We start from the raw sequence: 14541 nt of genomic DNA, 5'->3' as shown, positions 1-14541 counted from the left end.
TTACATTCCATTATGTTTTGTGAGATGCAACCTTTGTATTTTATGAATTATTAACTCAAAAATGTCAACATTTTTAAAATAACACCACACAGGCATTAATAAACACCTAATGGGTCAGATTATGTAAAAAACTCAATTTTGACAAAAATGGAGATAGAACCTTATAATTCTAACATCACGAATTCATGTTTTTTATGGTTTGTTTATTTAAAACAAGAAAAGACAGCTGTATGTTGAAGCTAGTTGGCTAAATGGCTAGTTTTCCAGGATAAACCACACCAAAGAGAGAGAGGTCAAGGACTTCTGGACACCTTCCAGTGACTTGCGAAAGGCAAGTCTTTCATTATCCTGAACTTAAACTATGGCAGGCCAGGAGGTACATACAGTACAGTACCACAGTCTGCAATTACGTCCGAAATTAACTTTTGTGAGCTTTTTTACCCTCGCCTTGACATCAGCTCATGTCCCGTCGCTATACAGCCAATGTTGGATAGGAGCCCACTACGTGACACAGACACCGACAACCCTCGAGCATTATACGATAGCTATCTCTCTGCATTCCTAAGTGATACACCACAACAACACAAACACATACCATGCCAGGGAGAAAGAGGGATGAAAGAGGACAGCAACAGGAGCAGACAGAGGGGTGGCTAGGCTGGCACCATGGTGTCAGAGAGACGTGTCATCTACTGTAACTGTATTATCGTCATCTCTCTTTCTCTTTCTCTCTCCCTCTCTCTTCACTGTGAGGGCTTCTGTCTCTCTCTCTCGCCCTCTCTCTCTCTCATCATCTCTCCAACTCAACCACTCTCCCCTTCAAGGTTAATGCACCATGCAGACAGTTCGCTGTTAAATCTCTCTCTCTCTCGTCTCTCTCTCTCTCTCTCTCTCTCTCTCTCTCGTCTCTCTCTCTCTCGTCTCTCTCTCTCTCTCTCTCGTCTCTCTCTCGTCCCCCCCCCCTTTGTCCTCAGGACGCACCCCTGTCGAAAGAAAAACTGCATAGGAGATCTATTTCTTAATCAGGGTTGTTTGTGACTGTGCTAATCCCTGTCTTATTCGTTCGACTAACCAGCCGCCAGACACTACTTTACATTCTGTATGTGGCACTGGAGACCCACAACCGCCTCGAAGGCAACAACACAAACAGCTCTTGTACATCCACCACAGCGCCACGTATAATACTGTTAGGCCTTTCCTGATTCAATTGGCCTGGATTACAGGCACAGAGACCAGGTCTTAGACACAGCTTTCAGAATTAAATCTATATTTAAAGGCCGAAGTAGGATGGTAGTGGAGATCTGCTGAAGCCTGTAGGTCGGAGGTTAGACAGTTCTGTTTCAGGGAGTAACTACAGAAGAAGATATAGTATAGCACAGTATAACTGCTTTATTTCGCTATGTGCGTCACAAAGAATTCAGATCTGTAAATAAGGCAGTATCCTGGTCATGGAGGAGGCACTGCGGTTAGTGAGATTGCCCCTCCTAGCCTGTTTATCAGACCCCAAACCCACCAACAGACCGTGCATGGAGGAAGGAAGCAGGGTGGGGACGTTATACTATAACAATGTGTCACATTAAGCGGTAATACTTCCAGTAACAAGATTATAACAACACATTCAAATGTATCGCCTTTATTTTTGCCTTTCGCCTTACAAATTTGTTAAAACTGGCTTGGATTTATGAGAAGTGTTCAAGCTCCCTATTTCTTGAATAGCAGGTTGTTGCTACATAATGAATAATGCATACACACACACACACACACACACACACAGACACACACACACACACACACACACACACACACACAGACACAGACACAGACACAGACACAGACACAGACACAGACACACACACACACAGATACACACACACACACACACAGACACACACACACACACACACACACAGACACACAGATACACACACACACACACACAGACACACACACACACACACAGACACACACACACACACACACACACACACACACACACAGTGTTATTCCCTGTGTGCGTGGCAGACACAGAGGTCTTGTGACAGAATAAGAAGAGCCGTGTGATAGAAGAAGGTTTGATCTGAACAGAATAACACAGAAGAAACAGACAAACACACAAATCCAACCTTGTCTGAATACAAACACAAATAGTCAGAAATAATCAGATCAGCTTTCAGGAATATGGATCACAGAGGAGGACTCTGTCAGTGGAAGACAAGACACATTGACAAGACTAAAATGGAAGCACATAATAATGTATTCTTAGCCTACGATCGAGCCATTAGCAAAGCACACATACTGTATATTCCTAATTAAACATTAACCCCTGTTGCACTTTTTTAACTATATATGAAACAATATGGGCCTTTTCACTTCAATATTTCGTGACGTTAGAATTATAAGGTTCTATCTCCATTTTTTGTCAAAATTGAGTTTTTTTACATAATCTGATCCATTAGGTGTTTATTAATGCCTGTGTGGTGTTATTTTTTAAATGTTGACATTTTTGAGTTATTCATACATTTAATTAATAAAATACAAAGGTTCCATCTCACAAAACATAATGGGATGTAACAACTTTGACGCTCAATATCTCTGAACTACCCTAAACGGAGATAGAACCTTATCATTCTAAACTCACCATTTGAATAGGTGTAAAAGTTATCCGTTGTTTTTTTATTGAGCCAGTCTTTCCTAATTTCCCAATCAGCGAGAAAGAGAGAGAAAAAGCACTAAGCACTACACTAAGTAATACATTCTTTTAGGAGGACAATACGCAGTACCATCTGACCTAATGATAACACTGCCTGTTTGAGGAGTTTCAGGAGATAGACCTATGTTAACACACAGAGTTCAGGGGCTCAGGAGATAGACCTATGTTAACACATAGGGGCCAGGGGTCAGGGGATTACCTCTGTGAGTCCAGATGACCGCGCCCCTCTGTCCAATATGGAGTTGGGACTGTGGCCGTTATTCTCTTCTGTGGAGGAAACAGACAGAAGAGTTAAACAACAAAGACCAGTTGAAAGGCAAAGGCCATTTTACTACTTACAGATTAATCCACAGGGTTGACAGGAACAAACTTTCAAAAAAAGAATAAACAGTAGGTCTCAACCTAAGGGACCAGGACTATAGAATCTTACAAAGACCAGACTTGGAGAACCATTAGAGAAGTCGCCTCTGACAAGAAATCACACGACTTAAATAGAAAGGTTAACACATCAAGAAACGCGAACACAGCATCACTGGAATTTAAGATTATTCCTTTCAACTGAAGGATATGTTTCTATATATCTTTACTGTAAATAGTTTCCATTTCCAATGCAAAACAGAATCTTTCCATTTATAAAACTTGTTTTTCAGTTTCTGATTGTTCAATGTCCCTGATTGTTCAAGGGGGGAGGGGGGGTGGTGGCGTTCAGACAGTTCAAACTTAGTTTAGTTACAAAGAAAAAGAAAAAGAGAGAGAGAGAGAGACAGAGAGAGAGAGACAGAGAGAGAGAGAGAGAGACAGAGAGAGAGAGAGAGACAGAGAGAGAGAGACTGAGAGAGAGAGAGAGAGAGACAGAGAGAGAGAGACTGAGAGAGAGACAGAGAGAGAGAGAGAGAGAGACAGAGAGAGAGAGAGAGAGAGAGAGAGAGAGAGACAGAGAGAGAGAGAGAGAGTGAGAGAGAGAGAGAGAGAGTGAGAGAGAGAGAGAGAGAGGGAGAGAGAGAGAGAGAGACGAACCGTAGAGTATGAAGATGTGGAAATATATGTCATAATGAATTGTATGCCAAGATTATATTAGAATGAATTTAATGATTTAATGTGACTTCCGGTATAAACCACGCCCAGTTCAGGTCTTCTATCCGAATACAGATACAGATCATTTTGTAGGTTGAACAGACACAGACACAGATACAGATAATTACATCTCTGTACACCCCTAGTCAATAACAGGGACGCAGACGCACGCACACACGCATGCACACAGACACACACACACACACCCACACACACACACACACACACACACACACACACACACACAGACACATCCTTTAGAATAAAAAGGGTTAGATATCACTGCCTCAGATACCTGAGAAGACTTTGTGGTGTTCGATTCAGGGTGTAAACTATTCTGGGCCGTGGGTAGAACTGAAGGAGTACTGTACAGCACTAATATAATGAATAGAAGTATTATTTTATCCCAAGAACCATCCATCAGTTTCCTCTGCCAGCCAGTCTCCTTTTATGTAATAGTTTCATACAGAGATTGCAGAAGTTGTTCATGCGAATAAGACAACATCTGTGGAAAAGGTCACTGGAAAGAAAACTGTGATGATGTCGTCTTCCAGAACACCACCGTAACTGTGTGGACAGTAGGCCTACATACTCATTTAGACACACTTAAAAGTTCAGAAACCTAAAACTGACAAAAGAAACACTAAAACTGACTTAAAGACACAAAAACGTGTACGCACACACACACACACACACACACACATACACACACACACACACATACACACGCACACGCACACGCACACGCACACACACACACACACACACACACACACACACACACACAGACATACACAGACACACACACACACACACACACACACACACACACACACACACACACACACACACACACACACACACACACACACACACACATTCCTGCCTGTACTCTGTCTGAACTGTCCCCCAGCAGTGTGAAGGTAGCAGCACTGCTGCTGTTTGGGTATTTTTGAATGCTGGGAAATCAACACTTCCTGTGGGGGAGGTTAAGCATGAAGGGGAGAGGTTAAGGGGGAGGGGAGAGGGGGGAGGGGGTAGGGGGAGAGGGGGGAGGGGGGAGGGGAGAAGGCTCATAATAAGCTCAGTCAGGGACACGCTTTACCATGGTCCCACCCACTCTGCTGCTCATAGCCTTCGATTGGACGAGGAGAATCGTCTACAATCTTGAGGTTTAAATGAGAGCATTGTCAGCCAATGAAAGGTCAGAGGGGGGGGGGGGGGGGGCGCTGTATAAAGATAAGAATAGAGGTACAACAGAGGACAACTCATGCAGGAGGAATGTGGAGAGCTATATATGGACTGCTAAATTGTGTGCTGTCTTATATGTCTCCCATAACTTGTCACTTGTCCAATTGTCTCACTTATGTCTTATAACTATTGCCAACTTTTTATCCATTTATCTTGAGTTATCTTGCCTTATTGCCTTATTTGTCTTTGTCCTGCAATGTCAAGGAACCGAGGCCTAAGAACTTTACTCTCTTACACTTAACGTCATGTGACGTGACAATAAAACTATGAAACTTGAAACTTGAAAAAACGTAGGGCAACTCATGCTTGAGGAATTTCGAGAGACATATGAGTCTTAGCTGAAGCATCCCTAACCCCCCATTAGTAGTGGAAAAAAGAGTGGGAAAGCCCTGCCTGTGGGAAGCCTGACTCAGGCTGTGTGAAGCCGTGTTGACTGTACGGCTGCTGCAGCCTTTGTCCAGCTGGGACCATTATCAGACACAGAGCTGAGCAAACAGACGCGGAGAGCGAGTGTGTTAAACTTCCATAAACAATCGGGTTAGCAGAGACGAGCCAAAGACAGCCAAGGCCGCCTCAGAGGGCACACACAGACCGATTCATAAATAAGACACTGACACTGAGACATGGACACACTTGCGTGCAAACACACACACACACACACACACACACACACAAGCATACTCTAAACACAAGCTCATACACTTCAGAACCCACGCTCCTCTTCGTTGTTTTAACACAAACACACTCACAGTAGTTGCACAGAGACCCATTAAAAACATCTGCCTGACACCGCCACTTCGAACCAGACGCACAATCACATCACACACTATCGGAGGGCATCCGCGTCAGTTTGAACACCCACACCCAAACAAATGTCTGTAAGCCCCGGTTCACTTTAAAGTGAAGTACATCGTGACCTAGTTGATCTACTGGCAATAACAGCCCCACTGCCAGTGTGTAGTGGAGTGAGTCAGGAAGGGGAGGGGGAGAGGGTTAACTGGTGAAGGCAAGCTTGAAGAGGTGGGTTTTGAGGGCCTGTTTAAATGTTGGCAGGGTGTTGGCCTGTCTGATGTGGTTGGGGAAGGCGTTTATGCTCCCCAAAAAGTAGTGTGGGCAGGGTAAAAAAACTAATATACCCACACACTACAACTTGTGTAAACCAGAGTGTAGGTACCCTCACATGCTTCTAAAGGGAGGACCCATAAAATGATCATAGTCCAGAATGGACTGCATGTACTGTTCCAAGCACAGGTTAACCCAGGGTGTAAGGTGCGTGTGTGGGCGAGTGAGTAGCCCTCACCAACACAGGACAAGGGGATGTAGACAGATTACACTAACGCTACAGGGAGAGTCTGGTGTTATGAGGTACCTGGCTCTGCAGCCTCTGGAATGAGAGGGAGGGAGGGAGGGAGGGAGGGAGGGAGGGAGGGAGGGAGAGAGGGAGAGAGAGAGGGAGGGAGGGAGGGAGGCAGGGAAGGAGGGAAGGAGGGAGGGAGGGAGGCAGGGAGGGAGGGAGGGAGGGAAGGAGGGAGGGAGGGGGGGAGGGAAGGAGGGAGGGAGGGGGGGAGGAAGGGAGGGAGGGAGGGAGGGAGGGAGGGAGGGAGGCTGAGCCCACAGCACATACCCTGGCCAGATTAACCAGGTAGCAGAGAGGGTGTAACAACAGGGTAGCATTCAGGAGGGCACAATGCACAATACGCCGAACGCAGCAGAGAGGAATGCCACGCATAGAGCTGATGATGATCTCTGATTTGTTACTCTACATCAGAGAGGCATGTCTGTTCTACTTGACGTATTTCTGTCTGAACATTTCAGAGCGTTATGCCCTTGTGAACAAAGCCCGGCGCACTCAGCCACAGAAGCAGCAGCCACTGTTTATGAGGTGAAGGGTGGAGAAGGGTAGAAAGGAGGAGGAGAGGATGAGGGGAGGATGAGGAGGAGGAGAGGATGGGAGGACGGAGAGACAGGCCTCACACTAAGCCTCTGGTCTGCCAGTACCTGTGAGCAGGGTTATCCTGAATACTGTCAACATGACAGGACCATTTACATCATAGAGGTGTGTAATGATGTGTGATGATGTCGAGGTACAGTAGATACTCAGGATAGTCACAGAATTCAAAGGTCTTGCTCAGATGGACAGTTGAAGGAAGTTTAATCCATACACAGACAGACAGACAGACAGACAGACAGACAGCTGGCTGGGTACGTAACTCAAAGGTAGAGTAAAACGCACAACAATATGATCGCAAGCAGTCCTTCTTATAGGCAGAATATTGGTGACCATGTTGACTTCACAAATCACAAATCATCAATATTAATGACAAGGCTACGGTCAGTCGTAATGGTCCAACAGCCAATCGTGTAGGTTCTATGTTACCCATGAGCAATGGAGCAAGTCGCCATGGTAACTAGTTACCTGACCTGACCTCACACTTGAGTGTGATCTATGGCTGGTCAATCGGTTTACTGGACATTGACATAGTTGGCTGCTTTCCAGCTCAGGTTGCCATAGAGACATAGATGTTACTGAAGATGGTCCCTGGTTTTAGAGTTTGTTGATCAGTTTGCACACAGTGTCCTAAAGTAGCCTATATCAAATGTATGTTTGATGTGTTACTCAGAAACGCATCTCATCAAGATGTTAATAATAATAATAATAATAATAATAAGAAGAAGAAGAAGTAGAAGAGGAAGAAGAAGAAGAAGAAGAAGAAGAAGAAGAAGAATATCTTGGTTTTATATAGCGCCTTTCACAAACCCAAGGACGCTTTACAGATTTTACAGAAAGAAAGTCAGACAGACAAAACTGAAAACACAGAGACAGTGACAGCGACAAAACTAAACTAGGAGCCAAAGGCCTTGGTGAACAGGTGGGTTCTGAGGGCTGATTTGAAGGTGTCCAGGGTAGGGGGGGCATTGCGGATCACTGTAGGGAGAGAGTTCCAAAGGGTGGGGGCTGCCACACTGAAGGCTCTGTCCCCGAAGGTCCGTAGGTTGGTGCGGGGGGGGGGGGGGGGGAGTCCGCTTTCCAACCATGAAGGTCAGGCAGACAGGTTTCTGATATCACATACTTCTCTGCACGCTGTCGAAGATCAAACAGCACCAAGGTCACCTGTTTCACGCCAGTAGCACCTGGCCGTCACCTTGCCCCCCTACAGTACTTTTTTTATTCGCAACACTTATGAGTAAGTGATGACAGAATAGCGTGTGTATTTCAGCAGACCCAGCCTAAGGGTGGGTCTCCTAAATTTCGTTGTTTGGTACCTGTACTGTAGCAATGACAAATAAAGTCCATTCCATTCCTACTGCATGTGGTAATTGTACTAAAGGTCACTCTGTGGCCTGAGCATTGCCTCCTCTGAGACCGGTGAACCTCATCCTCTTCTGTTCCATTTCCTCTCTAATTCACCATGTTGAGTTGAGTCACCCAGGGCTCAGGATGCTGATGGAGAAGGAATGTGACAGGGTCTGGTTACTCAAGTAGGGCAGAGTAGTATCTTTTTTTGAGTTCATGTAAGTACAGATTGTAAGCTTTCAAATGATGTGTCATACATTTGAAATAGTTGAAGAAGATATGCTTATTTGAATGTTGGTCCACCTCAAACCAAATAGCGGAGAGAAAGGCGCTCTGAATCAAAACACATGCAAAACAACTGCTAGTAGGCCAGCGCTAAAAAAGGAACATCGCTCCAAACATCTAACTGCATGTTTAGCAGCATCACAACATGCTGATAGAACATCAACACGCTAAAAACACATAGGCTAACTACACATAATTAGACGATCGCACAGTCCTTGCTTTTGAACACGCCCTAAAACGTATGTTTGTTTACAAGCCATGTACCACTTACCCAGTAGCCTAGGGCAGACGAGACAGTGAATCCAATTCACAATTCAATTATCAGTATTTAGGCCTAGTGATCCTAAAACTGTTGTTTGTTATATCGAGTGGGCTCATCAACACTTCAACTTTCGTAATATACAGAAAAATGGGAAACACTTTTTTTAAAGAAGCTTTTTGGTCATTTGCGCAACATGCGGCTCTTTTCACCAGACACAGGGCCCTATTATGCACTTCATAAGTCTTAAGCAATAAGACGAGGCGGTAGATCTAAACTTAAGACGTGGAGGCGTGGTCAAGGCCACTTTGCTATTATGCGTGCGGTAGTGGGCGCCTAAGACCCGGCGCTAAGCCCACAAATGAGTCATGGGTGTGTTTTGGGCGTCTTCTCAATCAACCCAATCAGCGTGCCAGGTGCCATTCCCTTTAAGAACCGGCTGCGTTAAGTCATAAGCGCTATGCTATTATGCAGTTCATAGGCGCTAGACTTCATGCACGTTTTGAAACACGAGCGCGCCTCCGCGGTTTGCGCATGCGCGCCGACCGTCTAGCGCCTAAGAACTTTTCAAACCACTTCTTAGCGCTAGGCGCAAAGTCAGATCGCATAATAGCAGGGGCGCCTAGCGCACTTCATTAACATATGAACACTCCCACAATGAGTAATATATGCACGGGAGTCTTACGTCTTATGTGTGGGTGGGCGCCTAGCGACACCTGCATAATAGCAGTAGCGCATATGAAGCTCATAATAAGGGTGGCGGTAGGTCTTAACCTGGCGGTGCGTCTTAATTAAGACTTAAGACGGCAAGTTAAGAAGTGCATAATAGGGCCCACAGTGTCACAAACGATTCTCTGCCAGACCATGACACAGCAAGCTTCCCTCCCTCAATCCAGGCTCACAGCATGCAATAGTTTGGCACGTAAACGATTACTGTACCAAAGTAAAATATTTCCCACAGAGTAACACTAAACTAGATGGATATCAGCCGTTGTTGTAATCAAGCTTAGGCTATAACTTTCCAATGTGTGTGTAAAGGGTTTTGCAGGAGGACAGTAAGGGCTATTAATGGAAATCAATGCCCCATTGTGTCCCAGTCATCCCCCACATTTTTATTTGCAAGGCAAACAACCCAAACCAACTGGATCACTGCAGAGAAACCCTGCAGGCTATTGACATTTGTACTATTGACATGGTACTGTAAACACACCAGCCACGTGTCATATGACAACAAAGGATGTGTTTCATCATGTTACCTATAGGGGAACGTAGAGGAAAGGCACGCAAGAGTAGTAAATCCACTACTGGAAGAGACAGTAGTAGCCAACACCGGGCCTCTCTGGAGATCTCTCCACACCTCAGCACTTCCCAACATACCAACGTGTGTGCTACACTACCTGCACCTTTGTCCAGACTGTCAGAGGCTCTGACTGATGAGGGGGGCAGACCATCCCAGAGGTGGGGTGCAGCAGAGGAGAAGGCCTGGTAACCTATGGGCTTTGACCAGTCTGGAGACTGGGGGGAGCGGGAGGGACAGTAGGGTGTGAGGAGTTGGGTCAGAGGTCAACTAGGAGGAGGTAGAGGCATGTAGGGGCCATATACAGGTAGCTCCATATATAGTTGGACTCTGACGGATTTGTTGTTATTTGATCTGTTTACCAAAATATATTCAAGTTACAGTTATATAATGTTTGTTATATAATATATAATAGCTTAAAGTGCAGGCTCTCAGCTTTAATTTGAGGGTATTCACATCCAAATTGCAGGAAGGGTTTAGCAATTACAGCTCCCTCTTTTTCAAGGGACCAAAAGTAATTGGACAGTTGACTCAAAAGCTGTTTCGTGGACCTGTGTGGGCTATTCCATCCTTATTTCTCTATCAATTAAGCAGGTAAAAGGTCTGAGTTGAGTCCAAGTGTGGCATTCGCATTTGGAAGCTGTTGCTGTGAATGCACAACATGCGCTCAACAGATCTCTCAATGCAAGTGAAGCAGGCCATCCAAAAACAAACACAAAATCTATCAGAGTGATACATTAGAAGAACATTAGGAGTGGCCAAATCAACAGCGTGGTACATTCTGAGAAAAAACAAGAATGCACTGGTTACATGGTACATAAAACCCCCTTCACATACTAATAAATAATAATAAAACACATACCGTACAAAAAATCATTCATCCCCACTGCAACCACCGCCCTGAACATTTTAAAATAGGAAGCGCATTGTTTTTCTTTTAAACCACAACATTTTAGCTTTTTAAATCATAATACTGTTTTTTACTATTATTTTTAAATTACTGGACTTTTTAAATAGGCACTACATTTTATAAACACTGTTATGTCTGTCTGTTTTTATTGTATGTATGTGACCTATGTGTGTTTTTAATGTGGAAACTGTATTCATGAACTGCACAAAGCATGTCAAAGGAGAATTTCTGTCACTGTGTGACAGACAATAAAGCTATCTTGAATCTTGAATCTTGAATCTTCACTACATGCAGTTGAAGTTGAAGTATTTATCCCAGAGGGGGAAATAGCTTCCCAAGTCAGGGAACAGGGGTAATGTGATGGTGGGGGGGGGTTGATGTGAGGTGACAGGCTGCAGTTCTGGACATGCTGTAGTCTGTTGACTAAGTGGGAGGGGAGGCTAGAAGTGCTTTGCAGTAGTTCATGCAGGAGAACATGTTTGCATGGGTGAGTTTCTCTGAGACTGTAAAAGATCTGATCCGGACGATGTTTTTCAAGCGAAAGATTGAAGATTGAAGAACCCCCCACGTTTCTGGCAAGGAGTGAAGCTTTGACCTACTACTCCCTTGATTGTTAGACTGAGCTAAACAATAGCCCCTAGAAGTAAATAGGAAGCAACATCTCTATTCTTATCTCCAAGAGGAACAGAGGAACTGTGCCTTGACAAAACACTGGAGAGTTGACCAGCGAGTGGACCTATAATACCACAGCAAAACAACTCCCATTGAGAGTTCATGGGCATGGCAGATACCGAGCGGCTACTTTATCTTCTCCGAAACAGACGTGTAAAAACCCCCAAGCCCCAACCCTCTCTTTGACACGCTGATTAAACAGGCCGTGGTTGGTGAGGGAAATATAGACTTGTCTGAGAGTATCTCATCCTCTCCTCATTTCTTTCAGTCTGTGGCCTGGTTGCCTATCGTTTAATCACCTCAGAGGATCTGGGGCGGCTGTGGCTCCGGAGGTAGAGCCGGCGTCTAATGATCGCAAGGCCGGCGGTTCAGCGGTTTGATCCCCGGCTGGCCACCTGTCGAGGTATCCTTGGGCAAGACAAATTGCTCCCAATGAGCGGGCCGGCGCCTTGCATGGTAGCTTGCCGTCATTGGTGTGTGAATGTGTGTGTGAATGCGAAGCCATTGTAAAGAGCTTTGGAATAAGGCGCTATATAAGTGCAGTCCAGGATCTGGCTTCAGAGGGCATTTCAAGCTGTTGTTCTTTGTCCTTCACGGCTTGTTATTATGGTAACAATCTGATTAGATGCTTATCGTTAACCCAGAGATAGCAAACTTTAGCAAACCCTAAAAGGAAACAGCTGTTTCCTGACCTCACCATGCAGTCCCGTTGTTGCATCACCACTCATAATCTCATGCACCAGCAATTAATCTCAAAAGGGATATTCAACCAATCCATGATTATATTGTAACGTATATCCTTCTTCAATTCTTATCTAATTAGGATTACTCAAATCCCCATACCGAATGAAAACATTGGAATACAATGTGAAGGACAGGAAAGAAAGCGGCGAAATGCGGGGGATCCAATTAAAGGTGAGTAGATACTATACGTCTACTTCATCTGTGAGGGGGGCGAGACACCTGGTAGACTACAGCCTATCTAGCCGGTATGGTTATGGTTAATCCTGACATAAAATGTTTTTTCGTCCAGTGAACCATTTTTAGGAGGAAAACCGGGTTAACTCCCATGTCTAAATTCAGATGCTGTCTGCATCGCTGTCTGCATCGCGCCGCCATCAAAGAGACAATATAATTATTGAGCCAGTTTCCATGGCAACCCTTTCGCTCCCCCCTCTTCCGTGAGCCATAGATACTTCGCCGGCTTTTCCTCCATTGCCATTTAGCTGACTCTAGCTAATAATTCCTATAACATCAATTGATTAGGCAAAGGTAAATGCTGTAATAAAAAGCCAAAAATCAATTGCCTGTGCAGATGGGTCATCAGGATGGGTTACACTGAAAGCTTTTAACATTTAATGAAGAAACATTTCAGATACGGTGAGTATTTGTTTACAAAGAGAGCATACCTAGTGTTTCATCATAATACAGAGCATTAATAGAACAGCTATCGGTCAATAGAGCGACTTCATCTATGTCGAATAAACTTACTGATCAACCTATCAGCTTCCATAGAGTCTACACACCAACGAGAACTATATGGCCTACGCATCTAAGCTACTCTATCCTATTGTGTTGTACACACCAACGAGATAGAACTATATGGCCTACGCATCTGCTACTCTATCCTATTGTGTTCAGCGTCAACTCAAAACTGTCAACAAGGCAAATTATACCACATTCACACAGAGGAGTGAAGACAGAGCCCTTCCTTTCCTGTGCCTATGTTCCCGCCAGTAGATGTGCGCCTGAAGGTTGGCCCTGATAACAGCCCACATAAAGCTGTTGGTGTGAAAGGGCAGTCTATCAACAGTCTATCAACACAGAGCTCAACACAATGTCACAGGCGGGGTGGATAGTGATTCATTCAATAGGAGCACTTATAAACACAAGAGAACAAACAGGATATCTCTAAATGCCAGATTGTTATTAAACTAACTTGCTCGGTCCACTCACTTCATATTAGTACCATCAATATTGTGGGGACATAAAGCCATGGTTTCACACTGCAGTATACCTGCATAATAGATGCATATGGACAGCAGTGTTAGGGGAAATTGTGCATAGTCAGTGTGGCGACTAGACAGAGCCAAAGGTATAAAGTTGCTGAGAGACGCGAGCAGGGTCTGGGTTGGTAATTGTATGACGCGCCAAAACAACCCGCTGTGATGAAAAGTATATTTGAGAGCATTTATTGAATAGAACAATCAAACTAGGTGACGTACAAAAATAATGCATAAGCGATCAAAATCAGAAAATAACAAACAATACGTAAAGAATATGCGGCCAACAAAAATACAGCGACCCTGTCTCCCCTCTCTCTCTACTCCCGCCATACAGGTGAACAGGTGCTTAAATTAACCTCAGACTATCACCGCCCATAATCATGTGACAAGGTCTGAAATACCGTGATCAAAATAATAAACAAACAATCAAAATAAACTCACAATAAACCCATTAGCCTTTTATACTAAATACCCCATGAATCATATTCATAGCTCCTACACTCAGTTTGACCTAACAGGCGTTTGTATACCAGTAGTAATAACATCCTAAGAGAGTGGATACCCACAGCAGTATCGCAATGTTTGTTTTTATTACTGAAGTAACTGAACTGCTCAAACTCACTTCACTTTTTCTTTTTTTTCTTCCCTTTTATGACTTTGTTCAAGTCTGTTTCTCTGAGGCCAGAAGTACATTCCAGAGGCCCTAGGCCTATTACCTATAAATAGTTATAACATAATAGTTAAAAAGAATAACATGATTATTCAAAGCATTCTATTATCCT

At 44.3% G+C, this 14541-nt stretch overlaps 1 protein-coding gene across 1 annotated transcript in view; it reads right to left on the bottom strand.

The window, feature by feature from the left end:
- The window catches only part of ano5b (anoctamin 5b), a gene marked incomplete at both ends in the record, with an annotated part of 26967 nt that extends 14496 nt beyond the window's left edge, over nt 1–12471 (bottom strand). Inside the window, 3 exons of the mRNA XM_080528082.1 lie at nt 2910–2977; nt 10272–10389; nt 12451–12471. Of these exons, the coding sequence (XP_080384208.1) occupies nt 2910–2977; nt 10272–10389; nt 12451–12471 (207 nt within the window). The remainder of the gene's footprint in view (nt 1–2909; nt 2978–10271; nt 10390–12450) is intronic.
- Nucleotides 12472–14541: the final 2070 nt, after the last annotated feature.

This window comes from Nansenia antarctica (assembly GCF_963989245.1).
Source record: "Nansenia antarctica genome assembly, chromosome: 4".
In the NCBI taxonomy this organism is placed as follows: domain Eukaryota; kingdom Metazoa; phylum Chordata; class Actinopteri; order Argentiniformes; family Microstomatidae; genus Nansenia; species Nansenia antarctica.
This window is presented reverse-complemented; position numbering and strand designations above follow the sequence as displayed.